The sequence below is a fragment of the Drosophila subpulchrella genome, chromosome 2R (assembly GCF_014743375.2).
Source record: "Drosophila subpulchrella strain 33 F10 #4 breed RU33 chromosome 2R, RU_Dsub_v1.1 Primary Assembly, whole genome shotgun sequence".
NCBI lineage: Eukaryota > Metazoa > Arthropoda > Insecta > Diptera > Drosophilidae > Drosophila > Drosophila subpulchrella.
In genome coordinates this window covers 20,950,641-20,975,531 of record NC_050611.1, presented here as the reverse complement: position 1 = coordinate 20,975,531, position 24,891 = coordinate 20,950,641, and the positions used below count along the sequence as shown (strand labels likewise).

Genomic DNA, 24,891 nt, shown 5'->3' with positions numbered 1-24,891 from the left:
TTGGTGTTGAAAAACCAAGTTAAGACAAGTAGCATTTTAAGAAAAATAATTTATCACTATCTTATAATAGGGCAATAAGACATTGTTTATAACTGGAAAAGCCTTAAGCTACGTTGATGCTATTATGGGAGCTTTTTCCATATATCCACCAGGTAAGTCACTCTTCTGGGGTCTGCATTGTATAGGTATCTATGTTGGTACACTATCATCCAATATAAACTAAGATTTCTACAGATTTGATTCAGAGTATGTAATGTTTCACTCCCTTTTTATGCATATAGTTGTCCATATGTGGAGAATCGGGGGAAAAAAGTTAACGATTCAATAGATCCCAAGAATAACAGGCATACAATCAGTGTTAATGCATATATTCCCTTAAACAGGAAACCTTTGATTATACCAGACGTGAAGTACCGAAATTATGAATAGACTTTTTTACCATTCATTTTAAACTTTTAAACAAATAAGTCAAGATGCGTCGAGGTCATATTGAAAACCATATCTCAATGTTCTCAATAAATAAAATTAATAATATTTTATGCTCTGGTTCTGTGCTCCATGCCATAAAACACATTTTTCCCTCACAGTTTGCTCTGAAGCGATACTGATTCAATCAGTCTAAGTAATCTTTGAAAACAAGCTCTTGAAATTGAAAGTAGTAGTCCCTACGAAGTTGGATTATTCGGTTTCCTAATGTGTCGGGTCAAGAGTGTATCCCCTGAATTCTGCGCTCGCTTCTATGCAATATGGTGTGTGGTATGGGGAACTTTAGTCGGGTGTGGATATACGCTGGTTCTCATTGCCGAACAATTGAAATTGACACATACAATGCAATTGCATGAAAGAGTGTTATCTATAGTCTTTGCGATTTTGGGATTGTCTTATCTTTTAGCTGGTGCATTAATGTACATCGGTATGGAATACGTAAGTTATTTTATTTATGGGTACTTGGTTGTTGGGGCCCTTTACTTTAAAAAGTCACAGCAACTAAAATAAATAATAATATTATACTGCCATGACTTAAAAAAATGACGACTTGGATTTATATTAGCTCAAACTTTGACACTTTCTACACATCCTAAGTTAGCAAGACTTGGTCCCAAATGTTATATATACAAAATCACCACACCAAGTTTTGATTCAGTACTATTCGTTATAAGCTGGCACTATTGTTTGCTATGTTTTTATTAAAACATATTTTTGATCGGAACATATTACCTTATTATTACAGGATAAGTGGGTTATGTTTAAGTGTGGAAAGTTATTGAGCTATGCATTCGCATTGGCTTCCTTCCCGGTTATATTATTTACAAGTAAGTTTGAGAACGGAATGTTGCTATCTAGCAACCATACGTTTTTTTAAATTCAAACATTTTTAAGATGCCTCTGAAATCTACATAGTTTCCCTAATACCATTTACTTGTTTTTTTTTCCAACTTTAGTTGTACATATCTCCACCATGCGATGCCTGTGTCAATACATGAGGAGACGCTGGAAAAGAGGCTAAGGGCGCTTAGAAGATAAAAAAAAACAACGTATATTGTTATTATCAGTTAAAACAAAAAGTATGCGGAGTTTATAATATAGTATTTAAAATGTGCCGTTGGAAAAAGGAATAACATCCCATCATATTTTATTGCATTTGAGGCAGGCGAGGTGGCCCCATTCGAGTGGAGGCGAATCCATGCCGCACTCAACAGGTTGGGCGCTTGGTGCCTTGCATGCGGGCTGCTCCAATCTGGAAACGAAGCCATTACAATCGGAGGTCGTGTCTGCTCAATTGGAGTTGTCGTAAACGCGAGTCGGCATTAAGGTCTGATCACCCCTTTCCTCCTCCGAGGGGAGCAACTTGAGCAAATGCAAATATCATAATTTCCGACAGCCCATCTGCGAGGGAACCGAAAGGACGGGGAGTAGGCCACAAATGGCGGCCCACCTCCGGATCCACCTCCTCATCCGCCTTCCTGAGGCCAGGCCACCGTTACGAGGGCAGGACAAATAAAATTGTTTCGTCACGCCACCGCGAAGGTTGCCAGCCGCTGGCGAAATGAGGATGGCACACGCAAGACCAGGCCCACGAGAAACCCAAAAGTCCTGGAACGGAACCACCTCCCTCTCTAGCCGGGCACAAGGAACTCCAATCCCAGGCCAAGCCCCCACCTTCCCTCACGTGCTCCATCTTTACGACCTGCTCAAACATCAAGCTTATTTATTTACTCTAAAAACAATACCGGAAAATTAATAGCAATTTGTTGGGGTTCATAAATTTGTCGAAATAAATGTCCTTAACTGGCGACTGTATTTCCCCCAACCACTATCCTTACATCTGGTTTTCAGTGGTAGTGCTACCAAATGGGTTTCACCTGCTGCAAATCGATTGTCTGACTCTGCCGTTGGCCTTCCTTATCAGCTGGTTTTGGGTGCGTGACTCCTCTGTCCCGAGTTCGGGTTTAATTCTGATGGCTTCAATTAACTGCGTGTAAATGCGGTGGCCCCTCTTCCCCAGCGATCCAGAGTCCCTGCACTGGAAAAAATAGTTCCCAAGGCTCGGTAGAGCTTAAATAAATATACGATTATGAAACGGATTCTATCATCAATATCATATAACTTTTTCGAATGCCTATTGTGCCAAATCTAATCTATTATTATTATCTATCATCAGAAAGTATGATATAAAATATTTCCTTATTTTGTTTGACAATAAATAGTTATGACATAGTTAGTGCGGGCTTTTCTCCCAGTGCCCAGAAGAGTTTGTTGAGATATTAATGAAAGTTTATTGAAGTTTATTGCTGCTTGTCAGCGCATGTAAACTTGCATACAAAGTAAAGAAAAGCCAGAAACAGGAGCTGGGGCTAGTGATGGCTCGTGGTTTGGTGGGTTGATGGGTCTCGAGCCGAGCCCAAGTCTAACAAAATGTAAAGTGAGGGCAGGCAATTCAGTTGCCCAACGACAAGCGTCGCGAACAGACGTCAATTTTAAAAGGCGGAGGACGTTTTCGATGCCCCAAAAAGTGAAAAATGTGAAACTACTATTTAGTGAGCGATCCCCTTACTTCTAGAATAACTCCACAAGACCAAATTCAAAATGCCGCGCAAGAAACCAAAGGTTGACACTCTCGAGGAGATCGAGACCAACATTAAACTGCTGTGCGATCAATCCAATAACCACATGAAAGTCCGGGCCTACGAAAAAGCTCTGTTCGGCTACAATCAGGTGCGTCGAATTTATTATTAGTTTTTTCGTTAAATATCCTGAGAGTTTAAGATATTATTTTCTAAATAAAACTATTCCGAAAGTCTTTTTTAAGATATTATTGTTATATATATAACATAGTGCTTTTATCAAAATCGACCATCTGACCATCTACCAAATTCCATATATTTGAAATAGGAAAGATTAATTTTTTACACTTTTAAATCGATGAATCGTGAAAAATATATATTTAAGATTACCGAATTGGAGTTTGCAATACCTAGTCTTCTGAAATTCAGTGAGATACACCTAGGCTTTTGAGAAAAAATTAATAACATCATTAACCATTTTAATAAATAATAAATAAGCAACTCAAAGTATAAACATATTAAAATTGTGTTAATAACCTACATATTAACATAATGTTGATTTTTAGACCCCAAGGAACTGTATATTTGTCATCTTTTTAAATAATCTCGGGATGACTTAGAAATGGATCAAAATCAGATTAGGTAGCAAAATAAGTATGGTGTCCCATAGGGCTCCCATGATTGGAAAGAAACCCCACTAAAGCTTAAAAAGCTCAGCTAAGTTTCAAGTCCCCAAAACGGGCCACAGTTTGACATTCACAACGTGGACTTGTTTTACTGAACTCTAACCTGTAGAGCGGACATAGGAAAGACCTCTGCTCAGCCTCTGCCGCCACACGTACAGCGTGAAACAGCAGTCGACACACACGTCTATGATCTAGGATCTCTATGATAACAAAAATGTAATGCTAATCGAAGATCAGAATTTTCCTAAGCCAATTAGGCTAGCCAAAACCACAAGTGTCTCATACGGCGTATGAGTAATTTTTTATTTTCTTAATTACTCATACGCACCATAAGCCCCTTCTGTCTTATCTTAAACTCGTACATGCGAAAAAGTAAAGGGAAAGATGGACATCACTTGCATCCAGCTTCACCTTCGAGTGGGATGGCCTCAAGGTCGCGACCCATATGGAGGCCATTGTTCATGGCATTCACACCGCCCCAAGACACGACACCTGACTTTTGGCACCTGGCACCTGGCACGCATGGTTGTTTTGTTATCGATTGCTTACCCATTTGAAAGCGCCAGTTTCCTGGGCAACAGTCCATCATTGCGCCAATCAATCGGCGAGCTATTTGGTCAGTAGTTGGATTTGTACTCCTTGTTCCAAAGTTGGACGCCTGAGATTTTCACCAGCGGTTGCGTAAGGGGAGCACAAGAGTATGTCGAACTTGCTGAACACCATCCTTGCTGTGGACAAGGAGCAGGAGCTGCTGCAGAGCTTCATCCGCACAGGAGCGGCGGCGGAGGAGGAGTCCCAGGACGAGACCAATCGACGCTCCAAGGGTCGCTCCCATAAGCCGCCCATCTGGGAGAGGCGTGAGTCGACGGATGGTCGCGGTGGACGTGGTGCCGGACGGGATGGCAAGCAGGCGGATGACGGAGGAGCCGGCGGAGGAGCAGGTGGCGACGGTGCCGGAGGTAAGCGGGGCAATCGCATCGAGGCCGAGTTGAGGGCTGCCCGCAAGAAGATCGAGGAGCAGATCGCCAAGAAGAAGAAGCCCAAGGAGAACTTCGTGGACTTCTACACGGACAAGGATCGGGCGGCCGCCGTCAGCGCCGGCGCTTTCGACATTAAGCAAAGTCTGCAGATCAAGCAGAAACAAGACCGCAACGAGGCCCTCCTCATCCCCGACGAGGCGGACATCAGCTCGGTGATCGCACTGGGCCTCAAGGAGATCAAGAACGCCAATCCCGAAAACGCCATCCACTTCTTTTGCAAGGTGCTGCTGGGCTAAGATAACAAATAAACAAATACGCTAACTATAGAAATTGCAAAACAACAGAAGAGCTATCACGGGTGCTACTTCCTCCTTGCCTTAGGCCTTCTTTTAAGTTAACAATTTAAAAGCTATTAAGACTGATCTTTACTCAATAATGCCATTGAGTTTAGTTTAAAATGAATTAAGACCCATATCTTTATGGGTTAAAAGTAGTTACGAAAGGAAGTTGAAGAACACAAAGCTCTGGGTCGGTATCTTAAATGATGTTTAGGTATATCGTTTATAATTAATGACTATTATTGCTTGGTTGAGTTAGAAACAGAGCTCTAATGTTGTTTACTTTTCAGGCCCTCGAGCTTAATAGCACCGACATCAACGCCTTGATTTCGCGCAGCAAATGCTACTTGCTGCTGGGCGAGGCCTCCAAAGCTCTGCAGGATGCGGAGACGGCTCTGGGGGAGGACAAGAACAACATTCGGGCCATCTACCAGAAGGCCGAGTCGCTCTACTACCTGGGTCAGTTCGAGCAGAGCCTGATGTTCTTCCACCGCGGCTTGCGAGCCCGTCCCGAACTGGCCCTCTTCCGGCTGGGCGTTCAAAAGACGCAGGAGGCCATCGAGAACACGATCGGCAGCAAGCCGGGTCCAGTGGGAGCAGCGCCATCCTCATCCGCTCCCAAGAGTGGTAAGTCCCGGAAGTCCGGCGAAGACACGCCCAAGTCTCAGCCAGCAGGAGCAATCGGAAGCAGTGCCAGGACTCGCCAGAAACCCAGTCGAGCGGACCTGGAGCGACGAAACGCCCGCAAGCTGCTGGGCGAGCTGTGCGTGGACAAGGAGTACCTGGAGAAGCTGCTGCTCCATCCGGACCTGGTGCGAGCGGACACCCACACGGAAAGCATATCCGCCTACGCGCGAGAGGCGGTGGAGTTCCTCAACAAGCGGCAGGAGTTTTGGCGCCAACAGCGTCCTTGCACGGCGCTGCCCAATCACAAGAATCTGCCCCACGACGCCCTGCCCAAGTGGTTCTAGTGGCGCCAGCTCTCCCAGGTTTCCTCAGAGTTCCAGCTTGCGGTGTTAAGTTTCTGTTTGCGTTGAGTCAACTTGCTGATCTAAAATTGAATTGAATAAATTATTGTTAGTCGGAGCATTACAAAAATATTGTTTTTAATGTGGTTTTGGAAGATACCATTACAAAACTCAAAGGCGGAACAAATCTGTAAAAGATATCCAATTAAGACCCAATGTTTTTGCGAGTATGCAGTTGGAGTAGCGACTACAGCGATCCAACTTGTTTATTGTGTTGTATGCTAATTGGTTTGTCATTCGATTCGGGATTAATTTAATCTTAGGCGTAACTTCAACGTTTGAACAGAGCAATTTGTAATTTGCTCTCAATTTCATTGATATACTTTTGTAGGCAACTGAAACGCAAATCTAAGTGTAGCCTCAAATTGACCGACTGCAACGATAGTTTAACAATGTGGAATAATAGGTAATTTTTGTCAATAGATGTTCAATAACAATGGATAAATATGTTTAAGTATATCGTTCATATCGCAATCGTTTACAGAGTTCGAATTGCTGCTCCAGTGTTTATACTTTTATTTCATAATTTGACTAGTACGGCTATAATTCATTTAAACATTACATTTATGCAGAGTAGTTTAATACTTTGTCGCTTATATAATTCATTATTTGTTCGTCCTCGGCAAATCCGGTGCTATTGGGTTGAGTACGTCTGGCCAGCGGTAAACAAGTACAAAAAGTGCAACAGAACGGGGTCGTTTGGGCTTTAACTAGGTGGAACTGATTAGTTTACTTTCAATTTCAGTTTGATTCCGGCTAGAAACTATCGAAACAAACAAACAGGTAATACACTAGTAACATATGTTGATTCCATGCGAAGTGCAGATATTGCCGGGAGTTCTCCTCCATGGGTGGCCCAATATATTCGAGTATATATAACATTAAATACAGCGATTCGGAATGCAATCGGAGTGCAAGACAGCGAGCTGAAAGGACAACTTTTAGAGGAATATTAAACACTACAAATGCTCAACGAACCCCGTGTGCGTAGCCTGGTGCTCAGTTGTTGGCGGGACGCGTGGGCAGCGGTGGAGCGTTGCCGCTCCTATTTGGTATGGGTGGTGGGCCCCTTCTATTCGGCAGCGGTGGCGGCGGCCCCATCTGTGCTCCTATCACTGGCGGCGGTCCAGCCGGCGGCGGATGGCGTGGTGCGGGCACATCCTCCTGGATCTCCTCGTAAATGTTACTGGCGGTTTCGTAGGCGGTATCGGGTGGAATCTGATCCTTGGGCGACGCCACTTGGCGCGTGGGCGTCGCAGCGGGAGTGCCCTGCTTGCTCTGCGTTTGACGTGGCGGTGTGGGCGGTCCGGAGAGCACAGCCGGGGCCGTGGGCGAAGCCTTGCCCGATGAGGAGGTCGACGAACTGGCGGAAACCAGTTCCGTGGGAGATTGCGATTTCGAGGATGGCGTAGTGTCCATTGCCGGCGGACGAGGCGGTGCCGGTTGCGGCTGAAGCGGCGAGGGAATGAGGGGCTGAGATTGCGGTTGAGGTGGCATCGGTGGCTTCGCCGGCTTGGGCACAATGCTGATAACCCCCACGTGGGGCAGGTGGCGTGGCGAGTTCTTTGGCGACATAGGCATTGGGGGGCGGGCTGGGGGACGTGTGGGCGGCTGCTTGGGGCGCTGCGGCAGCTCTGGAGAAATGGCTTGGAGGAGCTGCGCGTGCTCCGAAGGATTTGCGCACAGCGGAATGGTGTTGGTGGTGCACAGCTCGATCTCGCTGTCCACCAGATGCTGCCAGTCACTGGACTTCAGCTCCAGAACAAGGTCCAGTCCACAAACTTGGGTGCTCTTCTTGGAAGCCGCATTTAAGGCTGATTCTCCATCCCGGAAAGTGACCCACATGGTGTCTTCCACATAGCGCACCAAGGTGACCTCTCCCATCTTGGACAGCTCGGCTATTAAAGCCGACATAACGTTCTCGTCATAGATGGTGGGTCCATCATCATCCCCCGTCGACGAAGACTCCAGTACATGCACCACAATCGTGGAGTCCGGTGGACCCAGATCACGGATAACTTGCTCGAAGACGGCACGTCGACGCTGCTGGTCGATCTCCATGATCTCCGCATCAATAATGGCGATCACTGGTCGATGGTCGCTCTGCTTCAGCTCCGAACGGCCGTAGTGTATCAGCTTGCCGGGATTCCAGGTTGATGCGGCGAAGTCTCCCTCGGCCAATGCCTTCCTACGTCGCCAGAGAACCCGATCCGTCCAGGCAGGAGCACGCTGTTTCTCCGACGTGTCGTAGTCGTCGCTAAACAAGTCGTACTTGTACGTGGGATCAAAGCCGATTTCTCCCTCGAGGAACTCGCCAAACACATTGCCCGCCTCCTGCTCCTTGCGCAACTGATCGAATTCGAGGACGGTTGGCAGATCTCCATTCCGGATGCACTCCTTTAGCTCGTCCTTTTCCATGTCGATGCGGTAGTTGAAGTCACCGCACCAAAATACCCAATCGTGGGATTTCAGGGTCCTGCCCATTGGAAAGGCCAGCTTTCGAGTGATCTCCGCATAGTCGGCGTTCCTCTCCGCCACCTGGGACTGCCCGGCTGCAAAGTGAGCGCACACAAAACACATGGAAGTGCCGTGAAGCACAAACCGTATGGCACAGGCACCCTTGTTTCCAGTGGCTCCGCCCAATCCCGTCTTCACGCAGTCAATGGCCACGTCCCGGATGTGCGGCGCATGCTCCGGCCGGATGTAGATGTACAGGCACACGCCCACCAGTTGCTGGTACGTGAGCAGCACGTAGTCATTGTCTCGCGAGATCGTCTTCTGCAGCTCCTCGGCCCACAATTTTGAGTTTTCCGTGCTGGCCGCCATGATGTTGGATGCATTCAGATCCACAATCTCCTCGAATCCGATGGCGTAAATATCCACCGGATGGTCGACGTTCTCCGACGGATTGTTGACATCCACCAGCGCCTTGGAGCGGGCAAGAGCGTGGCAATCGAGCAGCCAGTCGGCCAGCGAGTCCTTGAACACAATGCTGCGGAAGTGCTTGCCTCCATTGACGTTGTACGTGCCCACGGCCACGCGGGCCATCCGAGGACGCACATACTCCGTGTACCGCTTGCACAGCTCCCTCAATACAGTGGTGGGAGCGTGCAACATGTTGGAAGGCAGCAGGATGCGAGCCCGATCCGCCAGTTCGGAGCTGAGGGTGGAGCCCACCAAGAGCACATCAATGGCTTCCTGAAATGGTGTACTATAGTAAGCAACAGAAGGGAAAGGGATGATTTGTAACCACTTACCTGCTTGGAATTGTCCAGTAGATTGTTTTGAATTGTCCTTGCCGCGGATCGTGCACCATCCATTAGCTTGGATCCTCCCTGGATGGCCCCTGTGCCGGCGTAGATCTTGCTGACCTCGTTTCCGTTGTTGATCCACATCTGGCGGAAGATCTCCTCGAACCGCGAGATATTCTGCTGCTTGCCACCCATTTTCAGGGCCTCCAGCTGCAGACCGAGCGTGTCCAATCCCAGATATGTCTGCACACAGTTCGTCCTGTCCAGACAGTCCAGGCAATTCGTGCGCACCACTCCGAACTGCTCGCGCAACACCTGACTGCCCGATGCGTGGAAGACGCCGTAGTTGCCACCGCAGGCCACGATCCGCTCCTTGAGCTTGGCCAGCGCCGAGAAGTTACCGCCGCGACATTCCTGATGGTAGTCGAACACCACATGCGGCACATCCTTGTGGGCTGACATACCGTGATGGCGCTGGAACTCATTGCTCAGCATGGCTTCGCCCTCCTTGCTGCCGACCAGTGAGCTGCCCAGCAGATTCACGATCGTCTGGTAGCCATAGCGCTGCCGCATCATGCTCATGTGGCGATCGAAGGCGGCGGCCGATGTCTCGAATCCTCGCGAAAGCTTCACCTTGTGCGAACCGACCTGAACGCCAGGCTGCTCCCAGAAGAGAGGCACTGATCCGCGCGTCTGCACATAGCTGGTGACCTCGCCGTCCACGTAGATCACCTGCTCCGTCTCCACGAAGTTGGCCACATAGCCCTCGTCGTTGGTGCCGCGCACATTGAAACGCGTGCCCGCCCGCTCACAGCTCAGCCGGGAGATGATGGCTGCCCGGGCCTGCTTGGCGCCAATGTAGACGGTTCGCACCTCCACGGAGCCGCACATGGCCTGCAGCAGCCAGGACCGGCAGTCGATGCCGAAGCGCATCAGGTGAATGTGCATCATGCGGTTCCAGAAGAACCGGTTGTCCGTCTCCTCCGTCTGCTGGCGTCGCTGGGCGCAGAGCGTGATGTCGAACCGCTGCGCCGGAGCTCCGGAGGCCGAGGCACTGGCATTGGTGTGGGCGAAGTAGAAGGTGCCCGAGTTGAGCAACTTGCGCACCTCGCTGATCTTGTCCTCGTTGGGCGCCGCATTCTGCAGCGAGACGAAGGTGGTCTGCGTGATCCGGAAGATCTCGATGTCGCCGATCTTGCCCATGGACACGCAGCCGGTGACCAGGACCAGGAACAGCACGGTGCTCTCGCCGGCGTTCAGCTGGAGGGCCCCGAGGCAGCCGTAGGCGTCGCACACCTTGGTGTACTGCTTCCGGATCACGTCCGTCTCCTGCTGGGTGAGCAGGGCCACCGCGTGGGACTCGAACAGGATGCTGTCGCTCTTGTGGCGGTGCTCCAGTAGAACGCTGTGCGGCGAGGGGGCAATGGACTTCTCCAGCACGCGGATCACCTTGGACATGGCCATCTTGCTGGGATCTCTCTCGGCTACTTGGTTTGTGGGTTATCTAACGAGTGGTGTGATTGAGTCCTTTTGCTGTAAGCAGTTTTTGTTTTTGGGCGATAGCTCTAAGCTAAGACATCTGCGGATAGAAAAACAATTAAATTGAGGGTGTATTTCACATTTCAATGAAATTTTCTATGGGTGTTTATCACATTCACATGGAATTTTCATTGGCTACACAGGAAAAAAAGACTCGGGATTAACCTAATATTCATATTGGTAATGAAATATCGTAAAATAAATATTGAAAATACTCAGAAATCAATAAGGAGTGAAAAAATAAGGACTTTGACCTAAACTTTTGTAAGTAATGGAAAGATTTTAGTGTTCAAGATCCATAATTTCGAATACAATACCCTAGAAATAAAGATTTTTTCATTAAATAACCAAAGTTATGCGACCGTATCAAGCTAACAATTATACTGAAATTCATTGAAACGATTATCATTTCTTATACATTATTTTTATAGTGCATATCGGTTATATAACAAAAACATTCTTATCTATTTTAAAACATTTTTAACTGTTTAAGAAAAACGTAATATTTTCGAAAACTTTTCAATATTTTTTTAAAATTGTTTTTAACATTTTTTTTTCAACGTATCTTTTTTAAATTCTTTTTTTAATTTGAAGCCCATGTACAAATACTTTTTCTTATCTGACTTGTTTCCCATGTTTTGTTTTCCAAATGTGCTTTATCCACAGAAATGTATAAGTAATCAAATCAGTTTAAAACAAGGGAGAACGCTATAGTCGAGTACCTCGACTATCAGATACCCGTTACTCAGCTTAAGGGACCAAAGGGAAATGGAGATATGCAAGCAGCAAAGCGAGATTTAAATGCGCCACCTACCGGCGGAAGACTGATTTAAGCGTTGTGAGCGTTAGGGTAGTCGTGAAAAATTCATTATTCAATAGAATAAGTTAGCCGCGCACTTTTTTTCTTTGCCGCTAAGTTCGGCCGGCAACTATTTACATACACACACATACACACATACACGCGTAAAAACATTTCGCATTGTCTGGCTCTGACGTCATAGCTTTTTTCTTGGGAGGTTTGTGGGCGTTAGAGTGGGCGTAGCAAAATTTTTTTCGGGTCAATCGGTAGGTATTGACAAGACTAATACATTTCAGTAAAAATTTTCTATCTAGCATCAAAACTGTAGGAGCCACAGTTTTGGGCGGTTTGTGGGCGTTAGAGTGGGCGTGGCAGTCTACTGAAACAAACTTGCGCTGCGTAAGAAGCTCAGGAATCTGCACGCCAAATCTCAATAGCCTAGCTCTAATAGTTTCCGAGATCTCAGCGTTCATCCGGACGGACAGACAGACGGACAGACGGACAGACGGACAGACGGACAGACGGACATGGCTAGATCGACTCGGCTAGTGATCCTGATCAAGAATATATATACTTTATGGGGTCGGAAACGCTTCCTTCTGCCTGTTACATACTTTCCGACGAATCTAGTATACCCTTTTACTCTACGAGTAACGGGTATAAAAATGTTAAGCAATTTGTAAAATATATATGTAACTTAACTGTGGGATAAACTATTTCTTAGATCTTAGTGTGCTAGAATAACTAAACAGCACATTAATTGATTTCGAACTAAAGGTTTTTGTTACCAGATTATGTCGGTTCGCTTGAACTTGAATATAGAGCAAAATGGGAAAAGTTTAGCCAGCTCAACCGACACTTTTGAACTGAAATGGCACTAAAATTTCGGGCGCCTGTTAAAAATCAATGGGCAACTCTTAAATATAAACAAACCGAAAAGCAACGGAATTTTTCCAATATTTCCGCCTCCCACTCAAGTTCACGCACACACATGCCTAAGCTCACATGCACCGGCGACAGCTGAGCTCTCTCTCTCGCTCGCTCTCTCTACGTGTGCCTGTGTGTGTGCGTGTGACTGATAAACATTTTCTGCGCATTCTATGGATTTTTCACATGCAATTTGCACTTTTTGTTCAATGTTTTTTCAGGCAACCCACTATCGGATCCACCTGCAAACACTTGTTACGGGAATTACAGCAGTTCACTTTGCCACCGACACTTTAAATTCCTTTTATTTGGGCTTAAATACACTCTAATACCTTTGTTTGCGATTTTTTGCGATTGCAAAATTCTCGAGCTTTGGCTAGTATGACCGTATGTGCGATTTTAATGTCAGGCAAACGTAACGCGTAAGTCAGTAAAGACGTAAGAGACGAAAGAGAAAGAAAATCATTCTCGAGCGGGCTAGTATGGCCGTATTAGGTAAGCGGCCTCTATAGATATCGGGTTATCGATTTAGATCAGCGCGTTGGGCTAAAATTTTGAATTTGAATTGTGTACTCAAAAAACGAAGTCAAGTGTGTTGACCACTTTTGAAGATTACTTTTGGAGATTACGCCGGACACTTGATAACAGCCCGAGGCTAGGGGCACCTAATCAATGGCAGCTTTGCCGCTTGCTTGGAATATCTAAGAAAAAAATCTTTTTGACAAGTGTCAAATATAGCCGGTATCTTAATCGCCCAAAAACGCACACTTTTTTATTGAACTGATAGGGAAACGCCCATACTGTTAGGCATGACTCCAAGTCCTACCTAATCTGGGGTTTCTCCGGCGCTCCCTTTCCTATACAGAAAAAAAGACGACAGTTTTTGATATCTGCTTGAAGGAAAAGTTGCTAAACTATAACTTATCTTTCAACAACCACTTTTCTAACGTTATTTATGGCGGGCCGAAGGAATTTAGCTTCCACTGCCCCTTCTTTTTTAAATTTTAGTTTTAGTATTATATACTAATAAACGATATTTATTTATTTATTTTCCTTTATAATAAATCATGTAAAGCCGAAAATATGTAGATTAAATATTCGCTTTTTAAACTAAAAGCTCGTTCTAAACTCCAAATGTCATAAATTTTCTAGCTCTACAACATACTTTTAGTTCAACATGGTAGACCAGAAAATAAACACAATTGTTATTCATTGATATTTTTATACAAATCTATGTATGTTTAATTTAATGAATAATACTTTGATTCACTTAAAATGACGGACGAAACAAATCACTGTATTTCAGCTAAATAAGTACAACATCCCATCCTGCTATCAACTATTTTCTTCACATGTTCATCATGCTCCTCTAAGGTCGATTAGATAGCCCACCACCTATTTTGAGTAATCATAAACAAACGATCTAATTGTAAATCACAATAAATCGGATGATTCACTCCATTGCGTCTTATCAGAATGAGGACGTGAATAAATACGCGTTATACAGCATTCTTTTACGAACTGGTAAAGTAAATAAACACTGGTTTATTTTGGTCTTGATTTTCGGTTTATTCGGTAAATATAATTACGTTTGACTAGCTCTAGGCTTAGGTTACGAATTTATTTAAAAATACATACTTAGCTAAAGGTTATTTTCTCGTAGTTCGATTTAGCTTGGCAAACGAAGCAACAATTCTAGTCGAAGGGTTTTAGCAGTACCCACAAATATTATCTAATCGGTTAACTGAAAATTCGAATGGATCGCCGTGCCCCGGGTGCTGATAACGATTGATTAATTTACATAATTCTCCGGCCGAGATATGGCCGCTTTCGGAATTTTTAGCACTCCCCACCGCCAAAAGTACGTCATTCCGTTTTAATTGCATTTGCCCCCATTTTAGGCAGGGCAAAAAGAAATATCCGCAGTCGTTTATGGTGTGTGCCCACCAAATGTATCTATCCCGAGTTCCTAATTGTTATTACTTAATGCAAAAGCCAGAGGCGTTGGCCTTGGCTTGTTTTTTGTTCCGGACCTGCATCGAGGGTCCAACTACACTACATCCACTCTTTGCCGCTGATATGCCTGTTCTGTTCTCCTATCGGCAGTCGCTTAATTCATAAATATGTTTGTGTCGCGCTGTTGTCATGGCTTAAGTTCAATAAGATAAGGGGCTGCGTGGCAGGCAATCGAAAGAATGTGCCGCCAGAGCAATCCCCTTCGATCATGTGACTGGGAGGTTCTACAAATAGCCCACAGCATCTATTGTGCGCCAGCCTGACCCATCACCTCCCACATACATAACTCGCACAGACCACTTCTAAACCCCCATTAACGGCGGACAAAGTCGAGTCAAAGTGCCATCATAATTGCGCTGAAAGCGAGCGTTGTGACTCACGCAAACATTTCCCACCTATTTGGTCAAAACCCCCGCTGACTCAGCCCTCTATAACTGATAAGCAGAAGCGATCTATGAAAAACGATACCGAAAATAAACATCAATCAGAACCTAATGGGTTTTCATTCTCTCGATCGCTTCGTTTCGACTCGATTCGATTTATTCAATGGCATTCCCTTCGGCGCTTATGTACAGAAGCTGGGGCAAACAGAAAAACAGAAACAACTAAAAGTAATCATAAGTTTAGGCTTAAGGCTATAACAATACAACTAGGGTGCTTGGCCAAATAAATAATTACAATTCAATAAAGCAACAACAGAAGCGGGGGAGAGCTAACGCAATCATAATGCTAACTAGGGCTTACGTCTGTACAGGCTGGCTACAAAACATACGATCGCAATATATACACACAAAGCTTCATTAACCAGTTCTCGCGAAGCCACCAAACTGCGCCCGGGTCGATCTGCTCCATCGCCTACAGCTAACGTCTAAATCTCTGGCGAGCGATCGCAGCGATGCGCTCGTCGTCTAATCAGTGTCTCTAAACTAATCTAGGTCCGCCTGAATGTCCTGCCGCGTCCAGGAGGAGCGCCTTCCTTACAGCTTTAAGTCTAGACTTACGTAGTGACTTAGGTTCAGCTAATAATACTACTACCAGACGCTAGACGCTGAGTTGGTTGCTCACAAGTACAAAATAACAAACTTAATTAGTAGGTGCTACGACACCAGCAATCGCTGCTTGGCTCCCGTGCAGATCAGCGTGTCCCCCGTGGATCCGCCGGCGGTGGTGGCCACCGCGGGCTCTAACGTGGGTGCGGGCTGGGGCGCCAGTGGGGCGTTGGCAGCATCGGAGGCGGGGTTGTTCAGCTCGTAGGCCACTCCGCCCCAGTGGAGCTTGTAGGTGCGGGCGCGCCAACGGATCGCCGGATTCCAGAGGGCGTGCAGGAACAGATAGGGTCCAGTTAGCTCTCTGAACAGCCAGCCGACGACGAACTCGAACTTGTGGAACGGCATCGAGCCGTGCTGGACGATGGAGAGCAGCAGCCAATCGGACAGAAACCAGCAGAGCACGTGCACCAGATAGAACACCAGCGGGTCCCAGCTGAACAGCACCGAGGCTGACCAGGCGGCTATGGCGCCGAGGATCATGCACTCGGAGAGCGGCTCCAGCAGAATGGTGGTGGGCACCATGGCCACGCGCAGCTTGGCCCAGCGGATGAGCCGCGCCTGGAAGCTGCCGATGTCGCAGAGGCCGCTGTTCTGCAGCGCTGGCTGGTTGGAAATGCGCATCTTCCAGCCCAGCCGCGTCACGCTGCGGGCAATGAAGAAGTCCTCGGCCAGGTAGCAGCCAAAGGCCCTCAGGCCGCCCAGCTGGTCGATGACCGCCTTGCGCAACAGACACGACATGCCCGTGTGGCAGTTGATGCCCAGCACGTCCGCGGACAGGTAGATCCTGCTCTGCACCGTGCCGAAGAAGACCTTCTCGAAGGTGGCCGCAAACCCGTCCCGGTCGCTGGTGAAGGGCATCTGGTGCACCAGAGCGTGCTTCTCCGACATGTTCTGCACCATGTCCAGCAGCGTGTCGTCCTTCATCTTGATGCCGCTGTCCGAGATCATGACAAAGTCGTACTTGGCGGCCATGTAGCCCGGATGAATGTTATTGATCTTCGGGTTGACGCCCACATCGGAGCCGCCGACGAAGAGGGTGGCGTCCACCAGCGGATACTTGGCCAGCAGTCGCTCCACCAGCTGGATGGCCGGGTCCTCCTTGTCCTCGACGCAGAAGAGCAGCTCGTAGAGCGGGTAGTCCATGGCGAAGAAGGTCTCCAGGTTGTGCTGCAGGTTGGGATCGACGCCCATGAGGGGCTTGAGGATGGAGACGCCCGGCAGGGGCTGGGCCTCCGTGGGCAGCTTGCAGGACTTCTTGTGCAGCTTGTAGCGGCCATAGCAGATGGCTATCACATGGACCATCCAGGTGCCGAACCAGAAGACCATGAAGAATGCCGCGAAGCCATAAAGCGGCAGCGGTAGGTGTGCCATCTCTGCGGGTGTGTGTGTGTGCGAGTAGGGGTGCTTGGGTGTTTGGGTGGGGTGCTCCCCAGGCCGTTCGTGTGCGTGTGCGTGTGTGCGGTGACTCCGAATCCGAATCCAAGTCCAAGTCCCCGTTCGTGTGCCTGTGTGTGAGTCGCGCTGGGTGGGTGGGCGTTGCTATTCACGATGGCATTTGCTGCGGTTGCTCTGCGGTTTGCTTGCCAGACTGTCAGACTGCCAGATCGCATCCAAGGGATCAATCGCGTCGCAATCACTGGGCGGCCGTGGTGCCTCGCGCTTGGAACATTTTGAACATTTCGCGTCGCGTTCGTTGGTTTGGTCTGATTTGGACTGCTTCACACTTTGCACTGTTTTGTCATTCACATTTTGCTCGGCCAGCAGCTGAGTTTTTTTTTTTTTGCAAAAAAAATGCAATAAAGGGTGGTGTGACCAGCGTGGCGCCTTGAATGCGGAAGTGAAAAGGGGCTAAAAAAGGACGTGGGGTGGCGCGCTTCGCAGCACTGTTCACAGTCAGCTGCTTGCCAATGTACCGTTTTTTACATTACGTTACATTTTTAAATCGTTATTGTGTAAAAAAAATGTAGGATAATAGTAGTTAACTACAATAATAATTACAACATATTTTGTACAAATTAAAATGAGCAAAACAAATGGAATTAGTATGGAAGCAATGGCTAAATTCCATAATTTGTATTATCTGGCTTTCATTAACTTCTCAAAGTTTGGTGAACTCGAACTTATGAATATTAATATGAATATTAATCTTTACATTAATAATAATAAATTATAACTGACTCATAAAATGTCAATTTGGGAAACTCATGGTGACTAATATTAATTTTTTGATGGCATATATTTTATCCAGCAGGGTCTCGAAATGGCATAGCAAGCTTGGAAAGGGTGAAATTATATATTAACCAATCGTCTGATAGAAGCGGGTCAGTCAAATATCAACTCCTGTTGACCAAGCCTTTTTATTTAAGTACTTCCTAATAAAATGTTTTTAATAAAATTATGGCAAATTAATACAATTTTTAAAAAACAAAATGGAAATAAATAAAAAATCAGTAATAAAAAAACATCGATGGATCTCGAAATAAAAGTATCTTTGGCTGTACATAATTCCCGATCACATTTACCCATAAACATCACAGTTCAAATTTACAAACGCCCGCGCATAAGCGCAGCATGTCGCACGTTAACCAACACTGCACACTGGAGCTTTGAAAAATCAGTCAGAAAAGGTAAATTTCCCTATAATGCAGCAGTAAACGCACAAAACTCACACAAAAATAGCAAAACAATGGAATCCTCGTCGAAGGAGCCCTCCTCGGAGGCCGACCAGCCGGAGGAGGAGCATCCAGCCAAGTCGGATTCGAGCTCGCAACCCATCAAAATATCGCGTCTCCTGCGAACGGAGTTCGATGCCAAATACCAGATTGTGAATCTGCAGACGCCTCTGAATGCCTTCATGTCGGGCCACTACAAGCAGAGCTTCGCCTTCCACACCCTCAGGAGTCGCCTGCCCGTGGTCCTGACCAACGTGATAGACACCCTGACGCGGGACAAAACGGAGCTAGTGGCTCAATTCGGTAAGCCAATCCCGACCAGCGTTTTTGGGCACCTCTAATTACCTATTTGACTTTCAGCCTCCAATGAGTTCGCACAGGCTGCCCGCGAGGAGCTAAAGATCATCATTGGACTGATCTCCAGGCTGAAGTACGAGCTGCAGACGGACAAACCGTTCCACAACTTCACGGGGGAGGGTAGGTTACCAGATTCCATTAGATCCATCATCCTACTCACTATATATACCTCCCTATCCCCAGAACCCGATCGAGAACTCTGGAACAATTTCATCAGCCACCTGCCCGATGGCGAGCGCTCCTTCTACAGGGCCAGCTCCCTTCACGCCGAGTGCTATCTGCACCGTAAACTCCAATCCTTCCTGGAGAACAGCATCTTCCTCAAGTCCTACGATTTCTTTGCCAAGGTCAAGGAACAGGCCTTGACCGACAACATGGATGATGTTCTGGCCCTGACCAAGTACACTCGCCGATCGGAGAACAGCCTAGAGGTGTTTGACGAGCTGCTGCGCATCAACATGTGGAGCAACTGCAACGATGTGGCCAGCGATGCGGAGATAGTCAAGCAAACCAACCGCCAGGTGCTGGAGAATGTGGCGGCCCCCGATGAGCATGTACTCGTTAACCAGGCGGCGGAGATCTGGAGGTGCCTGGACAATCACAAGCCCAAGAAGCAGAAGCAGGTGGACTTTATCCTGGACAATGCAGGCTACGAGCTGTTCAGCGACTTCATTTTGGCGGAGTTCATGATCGAAAAGGGTCTGGCCACAAAGGTGCGCTTCCACGTGAAGGCCCACCCCTGGTTCGTCACCGATGTCACGGAGCGGGACTTCAAGTGGACGCTGGAGTACCTGAGTCAGCATGCGGACTACATCATAAGTCTGATAGGAAAGAAGTTCCTGCAATTCCTCGACGAGGGAAAGTTCGAGCTGGCGCCAATCTCACATTTCTGGACATCACCACATGCTTTTTACAGGTGCGAGTTGTAGACATTGTGGGTTTTTCAGTATAACTCATGTTTCCTTTAATGTACAGCATGCCTCACACGGATCCAGAATTATATAGCTCCCTGCAGTCGTCCAAGTTGGTGGTTTTCAAGGGTGAGCTCAACTATCGCAAGTTGCTGCAAGACGTTTGCTGGGCCACCACCCAAGAGATGAGCACCTGCCTCCGGGGCTTCCTGCCCAGCAATATTTGTGTGCTGCGAAGGGTCAAGAGCGAGGTCATCTCCGGCCTGGCCGAAGGTGTCAGTCAGGCGCTGAGCAGACAAGATCCGCGCTGGATGGTGTCGGGCAGCTATGGGGTCATCCAGTTTGTGGACGGATCGCGGGAATTTGGATACTGACTTTGTAAAGGCTGGACAGTTTAAATTATTGGTAATAAATAGTCGTTACATATCTAGAAACCAAAGAGAGAAGTTCTATAAATAAAGACGTAGATATTGAATTTAACTAACCTTAATATCGTCTAACCAAAGATTTGTTCTAAAATATAAATCTAACACATTATTTATTGTAACATTAATAGATTTTCTATTTTTCCTATGAAATAATAAACCTTATAACTTATTTTGGTACCCTATTATAATAATTATACCCGTTACTCGTAGAGTAAAAGGGTATACTAGATTCGTCGGAAAGTATGTAACAGGCAGAAGGAAGCGTTTCCGACCCCATAAAGTATATATATTCTTGATCAGGATCACTAGCCGAGTCGATCTAGCCATGTCCGTCTGTCCGTCTGTCCGTCTGTCCGTCTGTCCGTCTGTCCGTCTGTCCGTCTGTCCGTCTGTCCGTCTGTCCGTCTGTCCGTATGAACGCTGAGATCTCGAAAACTATAAGAGCTACAATACTGGGATTTGGCATGCAGATTCCTGAGATTCCTGCGCAGCGCAAGTTTATTTCAAAAGAGTGCCACGCCCACTCTAACTCCCACAAACCGCCCAAAACTGTGGATCCTACAGTTTTGATGCTAGAATAAAAATTTTAACTGAAATGTATTGTTCTCATCAATACCTTCCGATTGACCCAAAAAAAAGTTTGCCACGCCCACTATAACGCCCACAAACCGCCCACAAACTTCAAAAAATCGTAAATATGAACGCGGATATCTCGGAAAATATCAAAGATAGAGAAACGGGATTTCAGATTTAGATTCCGTAGGCTTAAGTGCAGCGCAAGTTTGTTACGCGAATATGCCACGCCCACTCTAACGCCCACAAACCGCCCAAATCTGTGGCGCCCACAATTTTTATGCTAGATAAAAAATGTTAACTAAAATGTATTGGTCTCGTCAATACCTATCGATTGATCTAAAAAAAGTTTGCCACGCCCACTCTAACGCCCACAAACCGCCCAAGCCTGTGGCGCCCACAATTTTCATGCTAGATAAAAGATTTTAACTGAAATGTATTGGTCTTGTCAATACCTATCGATTGATCCAAAAAAAAACTCTGCCACGCCCACTCTAACGCCCACAATGCTTAAATCTGTCTACCGCCGGTAGGTGGCGCATTTCAATCTCGCTTTGCTGCTTGCATATCTCCATTTTCCTTTGGTCCCTTTAGCTGAGTAACGGGTATCTGATAGTCGAGGTACTCGACTATAGCGTTCTTCCTTGTTTTTTTTAAATTTGTAAGGCTGAAAGTTTAAATTTGAACCAACTATCGCCTGGGGAAGTATCGCTAGCATTTCGCAAGGCCCCCAAAGCGGTCACACTACGCGCCACAATATTATCACGTTATAAACTTTCCGCTACAGTTCACTTCCATTCCAAAAACATATTCGACTGGAGCAATAACAGAGTCCCAAGAGATGGCTGCCGATCCGGATTTTGACGCCAAGAATGGAATTGTGGACGGACCAACCCCGCCGCACTCCGAACTGGCGGCCCTCTATAAGCAGTGAGTAGGGCTAAATATAGCGCCTAGTATAGATGTTGTCTATATGGGCCGAGCATATGTAACAAATGCGCGGACTTATCTTCACCCACACGCCAGAGTCGTGGGATGGACTTATAATCATTTCAATTTTGACCACTTACAGGAGCTTTGCCTACTACACTTTTCGTGTGCGCCTGCCCTCGACCTTGGCCACCATCGCGGATTCCCTGGTCAAGGACAAGGACGACCTGCTGGCCACATACGGTGAAGCAGCAGCCGATATAGAACAAGCTACAAAGGATGTCAGGCAGCTGAGGGAGGACGTCCTGGGGAACGGTCCTCTGTTGCCCTTTGATGGGCAGGGTGAGTATCTATGCTCTTTCATTCAGGGAATTAGAGGGCTCCTCTATATTAATATATGCAATTTCATAGTTTGACATAAATTAAGTTTTTAAGGGCCTGACTCAACTATATTTCATTGTTCTTCGAAAATTTATGTACGGATAGTAACAACTAGATGCGAGTCATTTTAAAAGCATGTAAATCAAGTAAAATTTCATTACCACTTCTCTTAAAAATGTCCATTACATATTTAATTCATGACTCAAGTTATGTCTCATTTGTTTTTCTGACACACGAACAATTTAAAACTCAACATATTAAGTAAATGAACAAGGAAGAACGCTATAGTCGAGTACCTCGACTATCAGATACCCGTTACTCAGCTAAAGGGACCAAAGGAAAATGGAGATATGCAAGCAGCAAAGCGAGATTGAAATGCGCCACCTACCGGCGGTAGACAGATTTAAGCATTGTGGGCGTTAGAGTGGGCGTGGCAGAGTTTTTTTTTGGATCAATCGATAGGTATTGACAAGACCAATACATTTCAGTTAAAATCTTTTATCTAGCATGAAAATTGTGGGCGCCACAGGCTTGGGCGGTTTGTGGGCGTTAGAGTGGGCGTGGCAAACTTTTTTTAGATCAATCGATAGGTATTGACGAGACCAATACATTTTAGTTAACATTTTTTATCTAGCATAAAAATTGTGGGCGCCACAGATTTGGGCGGTTTGTGGGCGTTAGAGTGGGCGTGGCATATTCGCGTAACAAACTTGCGCTGCACTTAAGCCTACGGAATCTAAATCTGAAATCCCGTTTCTCTATCTTTGATATTTTCCGAGATATCCGCGTTCATATTTACGATTTTTTGAAGTTTGTGGGCGGTTTGTGGGCGTTATAGTGGGCGTGGCAAACTTTTTTTTGGGTCAATCGGAAGGTATTGATGAGAACAATACATTTCAGTTAAAATTTTTATTCTAGCATCAAAACTGTAGGATCCACAGTTTTGGGCGGTTTGTGGGAGTTAGAGTGGGCGTGGCACTCTTTTGAAATAAACTTGCGCTGCGCAGGAATCTCAGGAATCTGCATGCCAAATCCCAGTATTGTAGCTCTTATAGTTTTCGAGATCTCAGCGTTCATACGGACAGACGGACAGACGGACAGACGGACAGACGGACAGACGGACAGACGGACAGACGGACAGACGGACAGACGGACATGGCTAGATCGACTCGGCTAGTGATCCTGATCAAGAATATATATACTTTATGGGGTCGGAAACGCTTCCTTCTGCCTGTTACATACTTTCCGACGAATCTAGTATACCCTTTTACTCTACGAGTAACGGGTATAATAATACTTAATAAATATAAATACAAAAAAACATGGCTTGACTTATCAAAAATAATTTAAAATAAAAAAGAGGAACTATTTTAAAATTAAAATACCAAATATAACTTAAAACGATATATGTCTAGGCTAGTTGATACTCCTAACTGGATTACTTATGTAGTTCAACCATAATGTGTCTCCAAATGATAATGAAAACGAATCCGTTCCTTTCAGATCCCGACACTCAGCTGTGGAATGCATTCCTGGAGAAACTGCCCGAGGACAAGAGGAGCTACTTCTCCGCCTGCTGGCTCTACGCCGAGTGCTACATGTACCGCAAGATCTCGTCCATTTTCCGGGCCACGTGCCATTTGGCGGCCCACGACTACTTCAGCCAGCAGAAGCAGACGGCTGCCAAGCTGAGCGTGGACGCCATGCTGGCGGTGGCCACGGCGACCCGGAACAATGAGCGAAACTCGGACACCTTCCGGCAGCTGATCAAGCTGAACCTGTGGGGCAACCGCTGCGATCTGTCCATCACCTCCGGCAAACAGGTCAAGCCCACTGGCAATGCCTTCGAACAGGTCACGGATCTGGAGGAGAAGCTGCTGATTGACGGCACCGCCGAGGTGTGGAAGGCCCTTGACGGAGCCTCCGGCGATGGCATTGTGGACATCATCTTCGACAACGCCGGCTACGAGCTGTACACGGATCTCATCCTGGCCGAGTACATTATCGACAAGGGTCTGGCGGCCAAGGTGCGCCTGAATCCCAAGGCCATTCCCTGGTTCATTTCGGACGTGATGGAGCACGACTACCACTGGACGCTGAAGTTCCTGGCCGAACATCCGGATCCGGTGCTGAGTGAGCTGGGCAAAAAGTGGCAGCGTTTCACGACGGAGGGAAAGTTCGAGCTGGCGCCGCTGGAGCACTTTTGGACGAGTCCCTACGAGTTCTATCGCATGCCGGAGGTAAATCCGGCGCTCTACAATCGCCTGAAGGAGGCGCAACTGGTGATCTTTAAGGGTGACCTCAACTACCGCAAGTTGCTAGGGGACTTCTCCTGGGACAGCACGGAGTCCTTCGAAACCTGCTTGAGGGGTGGGTCTATCTGGTTTTGAAGTCCTGCAGTTTCTTATATATTCCATGTCCTTTTCCAGGCTTTCGTCCTTCTAATCTCTGCACTCTGCGCACAGTTAAAGCGGATCTGATCTGCGGGCTGTGCGAAGGTGTGGCGGAGCAACTGTTCGCCAAGGACAAGGAGTGGATGCTGACCGGGGAATACGGCGTCATTCAGTTTGCCAGCAAGTAGAGGAAGAATTATGGACCAGGACACGCAAATAGTTGAATTGTTTTAGTCTTTATTACTACATAGCTTGATTGTTGATACATAAAGTGGGTTATCCAAGAGGCGAAAAGTAATAGGATGTTTTAAAGAGTAATTACAAATTTATAGTGATGTATTATATTTTGAATATTAAATTATAGGAAGCTATAACAAAATTATTCTAAGTCAAGAAAAGTACTTCGTTTTTGTACATACCAATTTTAAAACCATACTATCTCTTTCCGTCTCTATGGATTCCCGCTCTATAAAGCCTTTTGCATTGTTATAAAAGCACAGACACTTACACTTATGAACGTCAGTTGCCCAGCGGCCGACTAAAAATTATAAAAATCTCAATTCGGAAT

The 24,891-nt window shown here is 46.6% G+C and overlaps 6 protein-coding genes across 7 annotated transcripts; 4 read left to right on the top strand and 2 right to left on the bottom strand.

Annotated features, from left to right (window-relative positions):
* The first annotated feature begins 656 nt into the window (after positions 1-656).
* Positions 657-2,297, top strand: LOC119551006. The gene is made up of 3 exons (XM_037860060.1): positions 657-924; positions 1,232-1,313; positions 1,443-2,297. The coding sequence occupies exons 1-3, from the start codon at positions 694-696 to the stop codon at positions 1,505-1,507; spliced, it is 378 nt and encodes a 125-aa protein (XP_037715988.1). The 5' UTR covers positions 657-693; the 3' UTR covers positions 1,508-2,297.
* Positions 2,298-2,968: 671 nt separating this feature from the next.
* Positions 2,969-6,151, top strand: LOC119550463 (tetratricopeptide repeat protein 25). 2 transcript variants are annotated; one of them, XM_037859149.1, is made up of 2 exons: positions 2,969-3,216; positions 5,360-6,151. In XM_037859149.1, the coding sequence occupies exons 1-2, from the start codon at positions 3,088-3,090 to the stop codon at positions 6,038-6,040; spliced, it is 810 nt and encodes a 269-aa protein (XP_037715077.1). In that variant the 5' UTR covers positions 2,969-3,087; the 3' UTR covers positions 6,041-6,151. The 2 variants fall into 2 exon arrangements, with proteins under 2 accessions (XP_037715077.1, XP_037715076.1); XM_037859148.1 differs by lacking the exon at positions 2,969-3,216 and adding an exon at positions 4,246-5,012.
* A 445-nt stretch (positions 6,152-6,596) lies between these two features.
* Positions 6,597-13,043, bottom strand: LOC119549939 (synaptojanin-1). The gene is made up of 4 exons (XM_037858321.1): positions 12,946-13,043; positions 9,355-10,927; positions 7,076-9,295; positions 6,597-7,023 (listed from the first exon to the last, which is right to left on the bottom strand). The coding sequence occupies exons 2-3, from the start codon at positions 10,810-10,812 to the stop codon at positions 7,097-7,099; spliced, it is 3,657 nt and encodes a 1,218-aa protein (XP_037714249.1). The 5' UTR covers positions 10,813-10,927; positions 12,946-13,043; the 3' UTR covers positions 6,597-7,023; positions 7,076-7,096.
* A 1,118-nt stretch (positions 13,044-14,161) lies between these two features.
* On the bottom strand, positions 14,162-17,475 carry LOC119551052 (ceramide glucosyltransferase). Its single transcript, XM_037860171.1, has one exon. The coding sequence runs from the start codon at positions 17,047-17,049 to the stop codon at positions 15,727-15,729; it is 1,323 nt and encodes a 440-aa protein (XP_037716099.1). The 5' UTR covers positions 17,050-17,475; the 3' UTR covers positions 14,162-15,726.
* Positions 17,476-18,253: 778 nt separating this feature from the next.
* On the top strand, positions 18,254-20,052 carry LOC119551739 (damage-control phosphatase ARMT1). The gene is made up of 4 exons (XM_037861240.1): positions 18,254-18,653; positions 18,711-18,827; positions 18,891-19,623; positions 19,683-20,052. The coding sequence occupies exons 1-4, from the start codon at positions 18,365-18,367 to the stop codon at positions 19,990-19,992; spliced, it is 1,449 nt and encodes a 482-aa protein (XP_037717168.1). The 5' UTR covers positions 18,254-18,364; the 3' UTR covers positions 19,993-20,052.
* A 1,304-nt stretch (positions 20,053-21,356) lies between these two features.
* Positions 21,357-24,890, top strand: LOC119549298 (damage-control phosphatase ARMT1). The gene is made up of 4 exons (XM_037857254.1): positions 21,357-21,549; positions 21,692-21,891; positions 23,434-24,300; positions 24,360-24,890. The coding sequence occupies exons 1-4, from the start codon at positions 21,461-21,463 to the stop codon at positions 24,509-24,511; spliced, it is 1,308 nt and encodes a 435-aa protein (XP_037713182.1). The 5' UTR covers positions 21,357-21,460; the 3' UTR covers positions 24,512-24,890.
* The last annotated feature ends 1 nt before the right edge of the window (position 24,891 follows it).